Source organism: Citrus clementina, unplaced genomic scaffold (assembly GCF_000493195.1).
Source record: "Citrus clementina cultivar Clemenules unplaced genomic scaffold, Citrus_clementina_v1.0 scaffold_7, whole genome shotgun sequence".
Classification (NCBI taxonomy): Eukaryota; Viridiplantae; Streptophyta; class Magnoliopsida; order Sapindales; family Rutaceae; genus Citrus; species Citrus x clementina.
Window position 1 is genome coordinate 5059771 of NW_006262075.1, and position 18135 is coordinate 5077905.

At 34.9% G+C, this 18135-nt stretch overlaps 2 protein-coding genes and 1 non-coding gene across 4 annotated transcripts; 1 reads left to right on the forward strand and 2 right to left on the reverse strand.

Annotated features, from left to right (window-relative positions):
* Positions 1 to 258: 258 nt before the first annotated feature.
* LOC18036253 lies at positions 259 to 4374 on the reverse strand. 2 transcript variants are annotated; one of them, XM_024180784.1, is made up of 6 exons: positions 3993 to 4374; positions 3793 to 3899; positions 2655 to 3355; positions 1894 to 2206; positions 1196 to 1542; positions 259 to 1086 (listed from the first exon to the last, which is right to left on the reverse strand). In XM_024180784.1, the coding sequence occupies exons 1-6, from the start codon at positions 4282 to 4284 to the stop codon at positions 963 to 965; spliced, it is 1884 nt and encodes a 627-aa protein (XP_024036552.1). In that variant the 5' UTR covers positions 4285 to 4374; the 3' UTR covers positions 259 to 962. The 2 variants fall into 2 exon arrangements, with proteins under 2 accessions (XP_024036552.1, XP_024036553.1); XM_024180785.1 differs by having other exon boundaries at positions 260 to 1086; positions 1196 to 1536.
* A 2355-nt stretch (positions 4375 to 6729) lies between these two features.
* On the reverse strand, positions 6730 to 6802 carry TRNAR-CCU. Its single transcript has one exon. It is a non-coding gene; the product is annotated as a tRNA-Arg (tRNA).
* Positions 6803 to 12514: 5712 nt separating this feature from the next.
* LOC18037226 (receptor-like cytosolic serine/threonine-protein kinase RBK1) lies at positions 12515 to 17534 on the forward strand. The gene is made up of 8 exons (XM_006426190.2): positions 12515 to 12826; positions 13072 to 13497; positions 14409 to 14666; positions 14845 to 14999; positions 15098 to 15177; positions 15271 to 15406; positions 15696 to 15845; positions 15945 to 17534. The coding sequence occupies exons 1-8, from the start codon at positions 12814 to 12816 to the stop codon at positions 16098 to 16100; spliced, it is 1374 nt and encodes a 457-aa protein (XP_006426253.1). The 5' UTR covers positions 12515 to 12813; the 3' UTR covers positions 16101 to 17534.
* Positions 17535 to 18135: the final 601 nt, after the last annotated feature.

Sequence of the window (18135 nt, forward strand, 5' to 3'; positions counted from 1 at the left end):
TATATTGACAACTGTGGGTTAGATCTAACTGTGGAATGGTACCACTATGATACCATAATTTTATCCTCCAAAATAATGCATAATTTTTTAATTTTTTCAGTAAAGTTAGATTTGACCATAGTGAGATTGTTTGTGTCCCGAATATTAATAGCATATTTAAAGATTACCTTTCACATAAGAGACAGAATTCAGATCAATAATTTCATATAAATGAAAAACAAACATATACTTATATACATACCTTACAATGTCGTTAAAATAACAGGTTGGTTGATGAATTTTAAAAATAATAATAGCAATAAAATAGGTTATTATGCCATTACATTTAATCGATGCGATCTTGCCACTAGCGTTGCTTTTGTGGAGGTGGTCGGACAAAAGTTGACAGCCAAGTTGGATAAATAAATTCATCAAAAGTTATTAGTTATTCTTCCTTTTGCAGAATCGATTCCAATACCATATTCCATTATTCCGATTTTGAGTTGAGTACATAGCAGCAAAACCGCGGATGTACTTTCATATCTTCTTCCTTTATTCTGTGGTAATTTGACACGCTCACCAACAAATAATGGACGATGTCAAATACAAAACAAGATCGTTAGCACTACAAGTGCCCGCCGAACCGTCTGTCATCGTTACAACTCCTACTTGCATACACATCAGCCCAAGCACTTCTATTGAAAGCAAGAGATGGTCTGCCTAATGGACTCCTACACATTCCCTATAGAGTTGGTATAAAGTAAGGAATGGTCTCTCAAGAGAGTTCCCTCGAAGGGCGGTCAAGAGAATACAGGCAATCGGGGCAACATCAAACTATACATGAATCATGCATGTATATCATGGAATATATACAGACACAGTACCTCTTCTATGTTTAGTAAAAGAAGCAAACCACCCTAACAAATTTACCGAGGTCAAAATAGGCTTAGACTTGTGCACTGATGAACAGATACCCACAGCAGCTATTTACTTATCGGGGAGGTCAGCTTATTTTCTTCTGAATCGTGTTTCATCGAAGCATCTCCACCCATCAATTCCTGGAAACCATCAACCTTCACTGGTGGAGCCCTAACAACGCCCATATTCCTGCACGTTAACAAATTATTTTAGAATTCTGGTAACTAACCACCCAAGGGATGAATAATCATTCTAGCAAACACAAGTGACTTCATTCTTATTTCTAAATCTTCCTTACGGTGAATGCATTTGAGGAATTTGTACAGGTGTTGATTGCTTAAACTGATTGCTAGATTGTGCTTGGAGATTTGACATTGTATTTAGTTGTTGCTGATGGAACTGCATCTGAGATTGTTTTGCATTGCTGGCATTTAAGGCATTAGCATCCATGGGCAGTTTTGAAGAGTTTTCAGCATTCACTTGTGACATGGATCGGTCCTTGTCCATATCCATACCAGGGCGAGGGGTGGATGGCTGGCGCATCCGTGACCTTTCTAAATGTTGCTGCTGCATCTGCTGGAAAGCCAAATTTTGAGGTTGAACCATCTGCTGCATCTGCTGATGCATTTGCCTTGGCACCTGTAGCTTCAGCACATAAATTATAATTGAATATCTTTCCAACAATGTTATTGTTATATGTGGGCTAGATAGAATAAAGGAAAATCCCCCAAGACTTACCAACAAAGCAGCCATTAAATAAATCAGGAAAAAATAACACACTAGAAATTCAAACCCCAAGATCAGTTTTGACATCGATAAAATCAACTAGCCACTACAAATATAAAGCCAAGTCACTTTCATGCATATATTAATTCACAGATGTTTCACCGGCTGAAAAGGAATGATTTGTTCGTAATCAGAACAGCTTGACATGATTGTACACTACCTATAGATCATTCTACTCCTACAAAGGGAAAAAAAAAGAGATCTGGATACCTGCTGGGGTAGTTTAACTGGACTCTGTTGGTGTGACTGCAGTTGTGATTGCGCTCCATGTACTTGCTGTGGACTTTGTTGCACAAAGTTCCTAGTACCCTCCTTAACAAGCTCCTGATTTTGTTGCACAATGTTCCTAGTACCATCCTTGATGAGCTCCTGACTTTGTTGCACAACGTTTCTTGCACCATCCTTAATAAGCTCCTGACTTTGTTGCACAATGTTCCTACTACCATCCTTAATAAGCTCCTGACTTTGCTGCACGGCGTTCCTATTACCATCCTTGATAAGCTCCGCCAAAATCCCAAAATTACTAGCAAGTAAACCAGAAACATCTTAGATGACACAACAAAGCATCTAATATACATTGTATATTACTAGTAAAAGGGATAAAATGACAAACATGTGCGAAGCTGAGAGAACCATGCTAGTTACAAGAGTGCTCCATTCAAACAGAAAATAAACATAAGACACTTATCATTCACGCAACCTTATGCAAGCACATGCTTCATTCCCTTCTCTAATTTAACAACTTGTTTTCCGATTTTTACAAACAAATTTTCCAGAAATTAGTCACATGATAATATTTAAACAGGCCCTCATTAGCATAACCATGCACATTTGAATATAACATGCACTTGAATAAATGATTGCAGAAAAACAGAGTTTCCATCTTTTGATAACATTTCTTGAGAAGTGAGAAAGGAAGCAAACATTTAACAATGCCAAAAACTAATATAAAAAGAAAATTTCGAACTTACCTATGTCCAGCTGCTTGAAGAAACATCTTCAGTAGTTCAAGGGCAGAACACTGCTTCCTGTAATTATCAGAAAGAACTTTCAAGATACGGCCTAATTTACAAATATGGCTGCCAAGCATTTCAGATAACACTTCCAATGGGACTTCTGTGGCACCTTCAAAGCCCCCTCCTGTGAGCATACGGGCTATCACCTTTTGAGATATCTGTGATGCTTGCTCTTCACTGAAACATTTCTTATTGCCCTCTAAAGCACTGTTCCCATGATGTGAATTCCCTTCCTGCTCCATGCCAAGGTACTCAGGCCTAATACCAAGCCTCTCGATCATAACAGGGCTCTTGGTCATACACTGAGGCAAAGTATCAAGAACTCCATTGAACTCAATATTTTGTTTGGTTTCTTCCACAATTATTTGTGGGACTGCAATTTCGGGTACAGAGTTCAGTGTAAACATTGTTTCGGGGAAAAACACGTCACTATCAGTTGAATTAATGACATCTAGAGCAGAATTAGAATGATCATTCTGAAATGGGACACGCCTTATCTTATATTTCTCAAGATGTCTGAGGTAAGAGGACATCCCCTCAGCCGTACGTCTGTCCAATTCCCGGTCCCCTAATGACAGCTTATACTGTCTGCTAACTCTATACTTCTCAATAAACTGATCATACCATGTTTCCGGCAGTTCTTCGTTCCTAAATCTCTGCGACAGATTATCAAATTCAGACTCACAATATCTTGATCCACCACAAAAAGCAGATTTAGATTGATTTTTCAAACCAAACCAACATTGTTAGTTAACAAGAATGGGAAAAAAACACATGCACCCTTACGTAACAAATTTAAAAAAACAACTTATTGATATCAAAAAAAGAAAATTAATAAAAGAAACAAAATTCCAAATTATCCATCTCAAAATGGTGTCTTTTTGTAGATATGATATGAAAATTTCAGAAAAAAAGTATTTAAGGAAAAATTATTCCCAAAAACTCAACCAAACGATTAAAAGATTCCATCCATCTAAATTCAAAGGAAAAAGTTAACATCTATAACTTCATTTGCTGGGACAGGAAAAACTAAGTTCTAGTCATTGTTACTAATAAACAAACAAGATGTAACAGAGCCATGAAGTAATCAAACCTTGCCCGACGTCGTACTGGAAGCAGCGCTACTTTCTCGATGCTGAACTCCATCTTGTGAGCTACTTTCCAGAGTGAAGTATACATCACCGCCGTCCAGCTGCAAATCTAAACAAACAAAAGGGAAAGAAAAAAAATGATGAAATTAGATAAAATAAATAAAAATGAAATGAAAATGAATGCGACAATGCGGAGACATACAGTTGGGGTTGAGTTTCGAAACGGCAACAGAAGAAGGAGGTTGATTGGAGGGGAGAAATAGAGAGATAGTGGCTTTGTCGAACAAGAGAGCTCGTGCGCGGAGCTGGAGATGGATCTGAGCCCTGGACTTCGAGTCGTCGGTTCGCATGAAAGACTCCCAGGAGGCCGGTGTAGAGAGGGCGTGATGGAAGGTGGAATAGCAAGAATCGCCGAGCCATGTGCGCCACACGCCGCAGGACTCCAGCTTCAAAGCCAGCTGGTAGCCGCGTCCGTCGTCCCCCAACAGAGCCATTGTTCTATCGAAATCGGAGTTGAAACGGTAAGGATTCGGGTTTTTGGATTTATTAAGGGTCGGTCAGTTCAATCCGGTTCAGAATTTTTTCAAATGCTTTTGTCCATTTTTATTAACCTAATATTTGAAATTGATGTATTTTGTTGTGGAAAGGAAATTATAAATATATAATATATATTAAATAATAATTTTAATAAAATTATTATAAATATAATAAATTTTTTATCATATAAATAAAAAATTAAGTGAATATAATTTTAAAAATTATAATAAATAATAGAGTTGAGCTATTAGCACTCCTTTATTGTTCTAATAAAACACCTTTGAGATAAAATTACATTAAAGGACATTTTTTAAAAAAATTAAACCTATTATTATTTCTCTTTCCACCAATTATTTACACCACTCCTGTGAAATTTACCTTTTCTTTTTCGGTCAAAACTTTTGTATTCATCATTCATCATGTTATGCTATTGTATTAATATAATCTCTTGCTAATCTCAAGACTGGATGAATACAAATATCTTAAGAATTAGCAACCAACAAAAAGCTTTTTGAAGTCAAATACACAAATTTTTGTAAGGATATCTACAATTCACTCTTGCAAAATTGGTTCATAGATATCCAAAAATAAGAGTTTGGCTTTAAGAATTTTGAGATGTATTTGTTCTATTATTCATAATTATTTTTTTGTAGTCCTTATGAATTTAATTTTATTAAAGAAAGGAATCAAGAAGGAAAGGAACACATAAATTAAAGTTGAAAATTGTAAACTTGTAGGTTATCCTAGTCTACACGACAATAACTGCCACATAAGTAAAAATCTTTTATTTGCAACACCTCGTGAATCATGATTACCCAATTGTCAATGCACAAACATCAAGAACAATCTCTCTTTTTAAATAGTTTTCTTATAAGTCAATTATTTCCTTAAGGATTGGTTTTAAACTCTAAATTAAAATGTACATTTGATTGAAATTAAAGATGAGAAGACTAATGAAAAGAGAACGAGAAACAAGATACCTGTATTTTGGATTTTAGGAGAGAGAGTTATTTAGAATAACTGAAATAATGTTATTTTTGGAATTAAAGAGGGTGTTAATAGTTATGATAAATTTTTTAATATTATTTAATGGGATACGAGTAATAACGATGTTTTAATTAGAGATGGCAATGGGAAGGGGAGGGGAGGGGACCAATCTCCCCGTACCTATCTCCGATATTTTGCGTATGTTCCCGTCTCCGTCCCCTCCCTATCCCCGTCAAAATTATTTAAGAGAATCATCATCTACTCCCTGAATAATAACAGAGGATCCCCGAAGGTCTCCGATTCCCGAATAACTAATACATTTTTTTTGTTTTCGATTTTGAGTTAATCATATTAAAATAAAAAATTCAAATAAAAGTAAAGTTCGAAACATATCTTACATTAATATCCATTACAAAAGTCACATATATTAAATTAGTAAGTAATGCAGCATGCAAATGATACAAACTATCATGAACAAATTAATAGCCTAATACAAACTTTTCAATGGTGGCGTGAGCACTTTATAAATATGGACTATTCCATTTACAACACAATAGTTAAGTCGAAGTAAATCAATAGCAAATATTAGATTAGATTAGATATTAAAACTGTGATTTGCTGTGGGTAATTATAACATCTAAAAATAAATAAAAAAATAGATTTAAGATAAATAAAAAATAGATTTAAGATAAATAAAAAATAGATTTAAGTTTAAAATATTTAATGAATATTAAAATTAAAACAAAAGTTTTGGGCTAATAGAATCTGTCCGGTCTTTTTAATGTCCTAAATAAAATTTAGAACTTTAATTAGTTAATTAGGCTTAAATGTTTAATAATATAAATATTTTAATATTTTTTATTTTTACCAATACTTATAATTTTATAATTCAAATTTTATTATTTATTTACTAGTAATTTTAAAAAATAAAAATTAAATTAAAAATTAAAATAGGGAAATGGGTAGGGGATGGAGATTCCACCTCATCCCCGTCCCCTTCTCGAATAAGAAATTGTGTAAAAAAAAATTTACCGTCCTTTTTCTGAATAAGAAATTGGGTATGAAATTATCCTTGTACCCTCCTCGAATGGAGAAAATCCCCAAAAATATCCGTACCCGTGAGAATTTTTGTCATCCCTAATTTTAATAGGATGTAAGAGGGGTGCCAATAACTCTACTCTAAATAATATTTATTAAAATAATTTAATATTATAATTATATCTATCCAACTTCAACCGTAAACTGACCTTAAAAATAGTCCCGTGTATCCAACAAGCGGGCCACGCCTAACGAATTCAACTCCATCCAAGCATGCAGGCCGAGCCTGCCAACGCCCATCGGCGTTGGCAGTTCTCAGGTAATCTCATAGAGTCCCTTTTTTCGGGAAAAAAAAAAAGAATAAAAATAGATAAACGCGCGCCAGGTAGGGGTCGAACCTACGACCTTCTGCTTAGGAAACAGACGCTCTATCCACTGAGCTACAGGCGCTCTTTTGATGTCGTTATATCAAGAAATATAGTATTCATTGGAACTGTGAAAGCTAAGCATATAATCAACTGCATTTGATTCAGATTCAAATTCAAATTAAATCGGTTAGTATTTTCCAGTTTATTCAAATTAAATGGGCTAGGATTTTAAAAAATTATTCTTTAATAAATGAGTCTAGTTCGATTTGATTCACTGAAAAAAATAGGAGCTGAATATGAGTGTAAGCTTACTGATTCATTTATTTGTTTATTTAAAGATTTTAATTTTTATTATCTATATTGTTTATTTAAAGATTTTAATTCTTATTATCTGTATTGTGATTAGATTATAATTTAAAGTTTGAAATTTATAATTTGAATGACAATATGTTTGAAACTTTGAACATATTAAGATTTGGAGCACCTGACATGACTTTTTTTTTTTTTTTGTTGGAAACCATTGCTTATTTTTCTTACTATCCTTTTGTTTGTTTGTTTGTTTGTTTTTTGTTTTTTCCAGCATAACCCCCAATCGTTTCTTCAATACATGATGACCTTAATTCTTCTAATTATTTATCTATTTGAAAGCTCGTGTTTCGCTTTCAAATTCAGCAAATTGAAATCGTAATTATGCACTTGAGACCACTAGCTAGCGTGTTGGCGCTACTACTGGTATATTGGAGGCTTGACCCATATAACTTAGATAATGATTTTCTTACGATCTAATCATGTTTTTAGTAAATAATTTAATTGCTGATTGTTAGTTAATAAATAAAAAAATAAAAGAAGTTAAATTTTATCCATACACTACTATTAAAAGACACATGATATAAGATCTTTAAAAACTCAGTAGAGTTCAGATCAAGAAATGATCATATTTCAACTTTAAAGTCACCCTATGCATGCAGGGTGCGTTTAGCTTATTTTGACATCAACATGTGGTGAAAGTCGTAGGGTGGATTTGGGCACAATTCCTTGGTCTTGATCTTATATAAACCAAACATTTATATATCCAACGGCTCGTTTGGTATGCCGGATTGAATTGGATTAGATTGGATCGGATCGATTGGATGAAATATGATTGGATTGGATAACATTGGATTGTATATAATACTATGTTGTGTTTGGTGCAACATTGAATTAAACCATAAATAATTATATTTTGTGTTTGGTATGCACTGGTTAGTAACTCATAAAATGTCTTATATATTAATTTATCGAAATTATCTTAGATTTATTTTAAAATGACATGAAATATAATATAACTTAAATAAATAATTATTAGTGAATTTATTTTTTTTGAAAAGCAAAATCTTCCCTTAATTTTTTTTTTATATTTAACATGTTATAGTTTCTAAACTTAATAACTTATATTTTACTAAATAATATCATCATAAACCTAACAAGAATATTATCAACAATTATAATAATAGTATCAATTCATAAATTAAAAAATATATATTTATTATCTTGTGAACAATGATTGGCTAAGTTTTAACTTATATATTATCGTCCCATGCCCCTTTCGTTATAAAATTTTGATACTGTTTTGGATTAAATGGTGGGCTCCACTAATTTTATTCTATAATTACTTTTATGTACCAAACACTGCATTAGGATAATTTTAGAAATCTCATTATTTTATACTCCATCCAAACGAGCACCAAAAGCACAGCACTTGCTCCACAAGTCCAAGAACATTTGTTAATGATGTATTGCTGAATTCTTATTATTGTGATGCAAGATTTCTTATGTTTGCTGAATGTCAGTAAGCTAATCCTCTTCATATATATGTAATAAAATAAACACAAATCTGTGGGGTTGAACAACCGATACCGTTAATGCTATGCCGTTTGGCTTTTGAGCATGACTTAATTAATTAATTAACTAACCCACCCAAATTATCATCAACCCAGCAAGAATCCCATCTCTCTCTTTCTCTCGGTGGTTGTCCCACTTTGAATTCTGAGCACCAATCCATATAGATATAGGGTCACAGAATCGGACGGTGAATTACTTTCGAGGCAACACAATAACAAACAATAAAACTACTAAAACCTGTTTGTCAAAATGCTTAAACCAAGGGCTTCGGTCACGATTAAAAAGGCTGAAGAATATAAGCTCTGAACGTCGACTTCATTCTCTCGTTGACTCGTACACATCGATGGGATTCAGTTAAACGCACTCCTCTAACTGAAGTGATATTGGGTGAGGTTGGTGGCGTTTGAGTTTCGGGTTACCGAGGTTAACAATTCTCACAAAAAAAAAGTCACATAAATAACGGATTTAGTTCAACCACTTAACGACGACTACCTTCCCCAACTTGCATTATTTTAGAAGTTTAAAACATACATGCGAAAGTGACGTCCATGGAATCATCAACTCACTTCTATCTTCTTGTATATATTCCTCCTCCTATACGCATCAATATTTTATTGCGGCGTCTCTAAAGGCAATATCAAGGGCACGTTTTCTATTAAATTCAACCTTATATTCAGTGGCGGAATCATGATTTGGGGTAGGTGGGACTTCAGATGTAGTGCGAGTTAGAATTCTCGGTTGTGCCCTTGTGGTAGAGAAAGGAATTGATTTTTTTTTTTTAATCACAAGGTATTTTGGGGAGGACCCCAATTGTGGGAGACTCCTTTAAACTCGTACCATAATTTAAATTAGAAGTCTCTGCTTGAACTGAGAGGCACAAGTTCTTCCAACAAAGGCGATTTTCCTGCGACTCGAACTGAGGAACAAACCCAATCAAGTCACTTAAGAAAAAAATTGATAATGCAAGAGGAATGCGAATGTATATATACATGATGATATATAGTTTATAAATCTAGTTGTAGTCCCTCATCATTGGGCTCAATTTCTTTGAATAACGATAGATATCTTTCTCATTAATATGAGGTAGAAGCTAGCAGATTTCTTAATTAATACTCAATAGATTTTTTAATTGTATAATCTAAATAAAAATTCAAAATGAGAGAAACAAAACTTAATTATATTAGAAAGTCTGCGCATTTATAATTCAAATAAAAAATAAGAAAATAATTCAAAATAAAAAATGAGAGAAAAAAAAAATTACAAGACAGTAATGACCATAAAATTATTACTTAAACATGTTTTATAACTTATAACTTGTGCTCTTTTTTTTTTTTTCTTTTTCTTTTTTTTGGCTCGCATGCTCTGTTAAGAGTGTAACGAGAGCTAAAGTCTATATAATGATAGCACAACTAAAAACCCATACAAAATGTATTTGACAATGGCTTTTACGTATATTCTACTCAAGCGTACAATGTTAATCATTCAAGGCAGTTTATATGCTTTTTTAAATGTGGCATTTTCTTTTAGATTAAAATGAAGCTATATATATATATATGTATTTTTTAATTGTAATATTCTATCCTGAATAGATAGAATCCAAATAAAATAATAAGAACGACTTGTCTTCTATTCGAGCAGCGGATTAGAGTTGTATTTAGAGTCAAATTCGCCCCAAATGATATTTGTGGAAGAGATTAAGTAAATCTCTGATATTGGAGTCAAAATATATTAGAAAAGAAATAACGAGATAGCAGCAAGCACTATATTTTTAATCAATCATTTTAGAACAAGAGTAACTCTTACGATCGGGTGAATGCGACTCCAAGCGTAAAAGACAAATACGTCCGATCGATTAACAAGCACAAAAATAAACACACTTGATAATCTTAACAATTAATTACGGTTTGATGCGATGCCTAACTACTTCTCTCCAGTGCCTCCACCACAATGAATACTTCGCGTCAGCATACGTGCTCAAAACGTTGTCGTTGCGTGCTTCACCTTCAGGGTACATTTTTCATAATTTTGACCCAGTTAATTTCTTTTTGTTGCAATTCTTTTTTTCACTCTCTTTACTTGATTTATGATTGATTCCCGAAGGCTGGAGCCCCTTGCACATGCAAAACTGCAGCATGCATCCAACAAATGCCCTCTAATAATTATAATTATGCCGGCATGTCAGCTCAGGCAGAACTTTTGAATTGGTCACCTGCATGTCAACTGCTTGTACTGTAATTGTCATGGAACTTTGAAAATTCAGGCTGCAAAGTACGCAATTGAATGTGCGGCTGCTGGGTTGATAATCATTGATTAGAACGATATCTAAAAAAACGAGATTAATTGTAACTCTAATACAATGTTTATTAAACATGCACCACTGAACTTGAGAATTTTGTTTGATAAAGCCATTAAAAATCCCATGTTAATATATAAATTACGTGTGACGCGTTAAATAGATAAGAAGACTTTAAATCAGCAACAATTTGGAATGGATGCCTCGTGGTATCATATAATTCATAAAGAAGATTTGCAAAGAGAATAAAAAAAATAAAAAATAGTGGCCTTGTTGACCAAATCACCTTCCTGCATGCGCACATAATTGTACTTTATGATAAATCAACACGATAATACAGTAAATGGCATTAACAATTATAGAAAAAGAATTTTGGGATCGGACCACGTTTGAAATTTCAAACGAGTAGGGCCAAATTAATTAGGCTCGATCTTTTCTGCTCTTCCAAGCGCAGCAGCCCCATGATTCCGCTGATTCTCATATGCTACATCTCATTATGGTAAATTAATTGTAAAGGTAGAATCATCACTACTAAGACAAAAGAAAAAAAAAAAAAACTTACATCATCATTTGACTCCTCGGTAAGACTTATCAGCATACTAATTTATGAAATTGTTATTATGATGACCATAATATTTTTAATTATAAGCTTAATTTACTCGTCGCTTGTACTATATTTTAACACCATTATTATTAATGCGACTCCTCGGTAAGAGATTTTTTTTTTTTTTTCAAAATTGTTTTTATGATCACTATAATATGTTTTAGTTGTCAGCTTAATTACTCGTCTCATGTTCTATGTTTTGTCAGCATTATGAATGGGTGCCTTTTGACTTAAAAAAGATTCAGTCGCTTATGGTTATGTGTCGCCATTATCCTTCGTTTTGTTTTCTTATTGTATTGAAATTAGGCTTTTAATTTCTATATCAGCAGTCAGTAAAATCCAAAAAACACAATTAACCTCACGCTTTATCGTGAATCTCAAATTCGTACGAACGTGCGACAGTTAGGTTTCTTTACCAAAAACATGAAAAGGCGCACTTGTAAAATACCAGGACTACCCTTCAAGCACTTGCTATATTTTCATATCACTTGCCTATTCGTTAATGCCCTCAGCGCACCATTTAAGCGCCATTTACGGCAAAAATCACGAGCGCGAAACATCAACGGCCGCAATTTGATCAGAGGTCGCTGTCTATAAATGTTGTAAGGGATTCGGATGATAATCACATATGGATCCCTAATGTCTTTTGTTTTCCCTAAAAAGTATAACGTTATACAAATATATTTCAAATAGGTCCAAAATTTCAATCAGAATGACCAAATTACCCTTACACTGTGGTCTTTTGACTAGCGAAATAAGATTAACAGAAAAAACTGAAAGTGAATAACAGAGTGAACAATGGAGGGTATTTCAGTTATTCAACAAAAAAGGGTTAGTTAGGAACCTGTTATATAGACATGGAAAAAATAAGTCCTTATTTGAGACGGGATAGGATATTAGGGAGTCGTATGTTATTGCGACAAAATTCAAATTTCGAAGATCTTTATTGGGATGAAATTTAACTTTTTTACAGACAAGAAGGTGTATAAATATAGCAAATATATTCCAAGGTGGATTTAGGTTTGCTTAGTGCTTCCAATTTAGAATACCCGCCTTTCAAGATATACCAAAATTTTAAGAGGCTCCCTCTCTCCCTTTTTCTCTCTGTGTAACAAAAATTTCACTTGGAATTGTTCCTTCTTCCCTGTAACTCTTCTTCTATCTTTTCTTTTCTCCAATGAACAGAAAAGCATGTAGATGAAGAGTTACAGAGCTTGTTTACCCAAGCCTTTACGTTTTGTAGGTTCTCAGCCTTTTTCATAGTTTTAGAATATAATATATTCATTCAAAGGCTCAGAAACAGAACTTGGATAATATGGCTGTTCAGGGTAAGTTTCTCAGTATTTCAATTACTTCTTTTTCATTTGTGATTACTCATTTGAAATGGGTTTTAATGTTTTGGCCTAATACTAGCGCTATTTATTTTGGCTGTGTTTCTGAAATGGATTTCATTCGGTTTTCAATAAGAAAGAAGACAGCTTTCAGTTCTCGCATAAAAATCAAATTGTCCTTTTTAATTCAATCTTCTATTTTTATATATAAAAAAATATTAATTTCTGGGCAATAAACGTAGAGACGGGAGTGGTGGAGGCGCAAGTTGAAAAAAATGAGAAGGAGAAAATACCGGGTACTGATTCGCCAAGAGGAGTTTTAGAGATTCCTGTAACGGGAACAGATTCTGATAGTAGCAGCGGCAGCTGCGGCTCTTCCTCTTCGCCGGAGAAATCGACGCCTCAAAGAGCAGTGAACCGTGAGAGTGGCGGTTGGAAAAGCATGATTGATTCAATTAAAAAGAAGTCTGTTGTCAGAAGGTTCTCTGTCATTCCTTTGCTGACAAATTATGAGCTTACAAAGAAGAATCTTTGGAAGAAATTGGGTCGGCTTCAAATTCCTGAGGATGATGATGCTGATGATGGTGGTAGCGTACCTATTGTTAGGCATTCATGGAAAAATTTTGATTTTGCTGAACTTGCTGCTGCTACTGATAATTTCAATTCCGGTGAGTTATGAACATCTTTGCTATTAGCAGTTTCTTATTCCAATACTTGGGAATTTCCTATTTGCTGTTAAGGACCTACCGAAATACCCCGGGCCCCACGCTTTTGCAATATTGACTTCTTATTATCTTGGCTGCTTCATGTTTCAATCTAGTCATCAGCAATTGACCCTGTTGGGAATAAGATTCAAATAGTTAGGACTGCGGTTAAAGCACTTCCGTCAGTCATCAGCTTATGTAGAAAAGATTTTTATTTTGCTTACAAACGAATTCAACTCTTTCGTGTGTGTTTTACATGGCCTGAACTCATCTAGTGAACGCAAGTCAATTGTGCGTGCTCTTGACCTGGACCGGTTGCATAGCAAGTAGGTTTTTATATTAAATGGTAGAGGATTTTCATTGGTTAATTGACCATGAAGTCAAACAGGCCCGCTTTTGTCCTGCAAAGATTTATCAATCCTTTTATACTTTTAATTCAACTTCATTTTAGTATTTCTAATTGATTTTTCTAATTCATACAACTTATCTGCAGAGGGGCGGCTACCTTTTCGATTAAATAAAATTTAGCCGAATTATTTGAAACTTATTATCTAAAAGCTTTAACAAAACATACAGTCTCAATGGTAAATAGAGCAGTACTGAAGAAACAAGTTAAAAAAAAAGGTAAGATGGGACCAGCCTCTTGACCACCCTTGGCATAAAGTCTCCTCTAACTCCCAGTTGAAATGGTTGAAAATATAGGGCGGTGTTCTCTGTTACCGGTGAAATACAGGGGATTTTATCAATGTCTTAATCCATATAATTGCCCCATATCAAGTTTCTTGACTTATTAAATCAATTTTACTGTGCATCTCACATCTTCTTGGATTAATTGAAAGATGTGATAGTTCTAATCATGCATCACACTTTTGTAGAAAACTTGATCGGGAAAGGTGGTCATGCAGAAGTATATAAAGGGTGCCTACCTGATGGTGAAGTTGTAGCGGTAAAGAAGATAATAAAGAATGCGAAGGAAGATGAGGAAAGAATCAGCGATTTCTTGTCAGAGCTTGGGATCGTAGCACATATAAACCACCCAAATGCAGCTAAATTGATTGGGTTCAGCACTGAGAATGGTTTTCACCTTGTCCTCCAGTTTCTACCGCACGGCAGCCTTTCTTCTTTGCTTTTTGGTGACATTTCTGTTTCTCTAACTATATTCTCTATGTTATTTACTCATTTGGATGCAATTTAATTTTCTTACAATTGCTCATGGTGTCCAAAAGAAGGAATGCTAAAATGCTGGTAGGATAGCTTTTATTGAAATAATGTATATTCATTTGACTGATGAGCAGATATTCGATATTGCAGGTTCAACAGAGTGTCTAGAATGGACGATAAGGTATAAGATAGCTTTAGGGATAGCAGAAGGACTACAGTATCTCCATCATGACTGTCACAGGCGCATTATTCACAGAGACATCAAAGCTTCTAACATATTGCTTTCCGAAGATTATGAAGCTCAGGTTTTCTTAAGCACCAATTGTTAAAAACCTTTACTGTAAACATTTTAGTGTTTAGTTTTTATGTGCATGACCATCTGATGTTTATCCATGATGAACAGATTTCTGATTTTGGACTGGCAAAATGGCTTCCAGATAATTGGTCTCACCACATTGTCTTCCCAATTGAAGGAACATTTGGGTTGGGCCTGCAACTCCAATGAGTTTTCAAGAGCATGTATTGTCTTTTGAAAACTTTGAATATCGAGCTCACACATTTAAGTTGTGCTTGCAGATATTTGTCTCCTGAATATTTTATGCATGGAATTGTCGATGAAAAAACTGATGTATTTGCATTTGGGGTTTTACTGCTGGAGCTGATAACAGGCCGTCGTGCTGTTGATTCACGTCGACAAAGCCTTGTAATATGGGTATGCCTCAACTTTTAAATCTGACACGTTTTTATGGAAACCTTCATAAACATTAACGAGTATATCAATCTATTATGACAAACTATAAACATTATTGTCCATTCATTAGCCTTGACAAGTTTATTTGTTAATCTGAGCTGGAATTTATGAAGCTTGAGTATATCCCCCTCAATCTTAGCTGATATGCACTACGTCTTAACAATTTTACTTCAATATATAGCAATATTCATGAAATTTGTAGGTTAGCATATTTGAGAAAGCTGATGGCAGCTCATCCTTTTATGCACAGGCAAAACCGCTGCTACAGACAAGCAATTTTAAAGAATTAGTAGATCCTCGACTGGCAGATGCTTATGATCTTGCAGAAATGAAACGTGCGATGCTTACGGCTTCAGTGTGCATACACCACTTGTCTACAATGCGTCCACAGATGACAAGGGTATGAGCGTTAGGACAATTTCTTTTTCTTTTTCTTTTTTAACTGTTGTGCTTTCGACATTAACAACTGTAACAATGGAAATTTTTGATGTTTTGGCAGGTTTTGCAGCTGTTGAGAGGTGAGGGTGGACAGACAGATTTAAAGCCGAAGCCAAGTGCAAGAAGAACAGTCATTTTAGATGGTTCTGATGAAGAGTATAGCAGTACTTGCTACCTCAAGGACCTCAATCGTCATATGCAACTTGCTTTGGAATAAGCACTTATTCAATCAGTGCTTTTGATGCTTCTATAGAATTTTTCTGTTTGAGAAAATTCAAGATTGGAATATGAACCCTGCGGTGTGCCAATCTCTTTGTACAGCTGAAACCATTGTCTTTTTTTTTTTTTTTTTAAACCCAAAATCAAGAGTTTTATGCCACAAAATCAAAAATTTTAAAAAAATGAAAAAAAATTAAACCAAATGAAAAAGTGAAAAAAAAAACTTTTTTTTTTAAATTATTATATGGAGAAGAAAACAGGAATTGAAAGCTGTTTGGTCGTCCTACTGAAATTCGCACGAGCAGGAAATCTATTCCCAAGTACTCTGTTTTGTTGCGTATGGCTTATGAGGTTGCAGTGGACAAATTAACTTGGAGCAATTAAAATCTCTAGCAATATGTGTTTGCTCATATCTATTAGATGGCTAGAAAATCGATTGTATAATTCGATGGCTACAATTAATGCTTCGTTTGTGAATATCCGGGATGTGAGAGCTTTTATACATGATGTGTGTATGCATCGCGGATTCGCGGTCTTCTGATGATAAAGCCTTTGTTTAGTTAGCGAGGACTGAGCTATGTTCTTGTCGTTTGTTGAACAGGCATAAAAATTCAAATGCCGTGATTTGTCTAGCTAGTAGTACAATTTTGGCTGGATTTGGAATCTGTTTGTTAGTTAGTAGCAGGGTAGCGGAGAGGAGAAAGCTGTTAAACTTAAGCTAATGAGTTCCCCGAGAAGAGAAGCACAAAATGAAAATGGCAACGGAAATAATAATAATTCAAGTTGCTCCCTTGAGTTTTAACTTTGGCAGTCTCTTACTCCATGCACTGTTACGTCTCCTTTCCAAACTTCGAACCATAGACCTAAACTACGGTTCAAGCCTCCCGCTCTTGTCTCGAGCCAAATCCACTCATGACAAACACGAGTCCGAATCCAAAGCTAAGCTCGCCTCATTCGAAGCTCAAACGGCAGTTGAAGTCGCCGGACCTGGCGTTCAATCCGCCGCTTGTGAAGTCACTCGGCGGCAAGGAGCTTGGGGAGTTGTTGGCTAGGAGAGCTGAGTTTTAATAGAAGAAGACGATTTGACTCAACCATAGAGGCGATTCTACTGAGTTGTGGTGAGCGTCACTGCACAGCCTCAGCGCTTTGTTTGTTGAGTCAGTGCAACGAACACATGGGGCATGGGCTTCAGAGAAGAGTCGCCAAAGAGGAAGGCTTTATTACAGCAGTACAGCTGGTGCCTCGTAAAGGATTGGAACCCATTGTTCATGGGCTTCCAATCGTGGCCTATTTATAATAAATTCAGCTTCTAACTGTTTTTGTAGCAAATTTCAAATATGTTATCGCAATTTATAGCATGCTCGTATGATAAACCAACAGTTCGAGTACATTATCATATATACACTTTTAATCATATTGGATCGTGCAAATTGCGATTGTGAGCGCTGGCATTTGAACACCAAGAAAACAATACTGGCGTTTCAATCTTAGTGATATCCACTTAACGACGACACTGTCGTGTTTTCATGCTTACATTGCTATCAAATATCATTTTTCTGCAGTTATTAGTCACGTTGTGAAATGTACATTCAATAGTAGTGAAACTTAGTAATGGACGGTCTGGCTGCATATAATGGGGATCTTAAATGGTCAAAGCAATGTTCGCTACCAGTTGACACTGGAGAATATATAGGATCTCATCTCAGCAGAGCAAGTCAACAAAGTACAACAAAAGGAGTACCCACGAGTTTTCAAAGCGCACACCAATCGGGGGGCCGGTGTGGCGCCTGCCGGCTGTAAATATTGAGTTGGACTCCAACTACACATCTGATATAGTCATATAGGGTGCTGCTAAGTTACATTATTTAATCAAGCAGACGGATTGTCTCTACGCTCTAGGAAGCTACGGTCACTGATAGTCAATCAATTTAGTTATCACCATTACTAGATCACTTAAAATGTTCACCCAACCAGTCTACTGAAGATGAGCATGACCGTATGAGAACGAGATATGGAGAAATAACTCTTGAAGA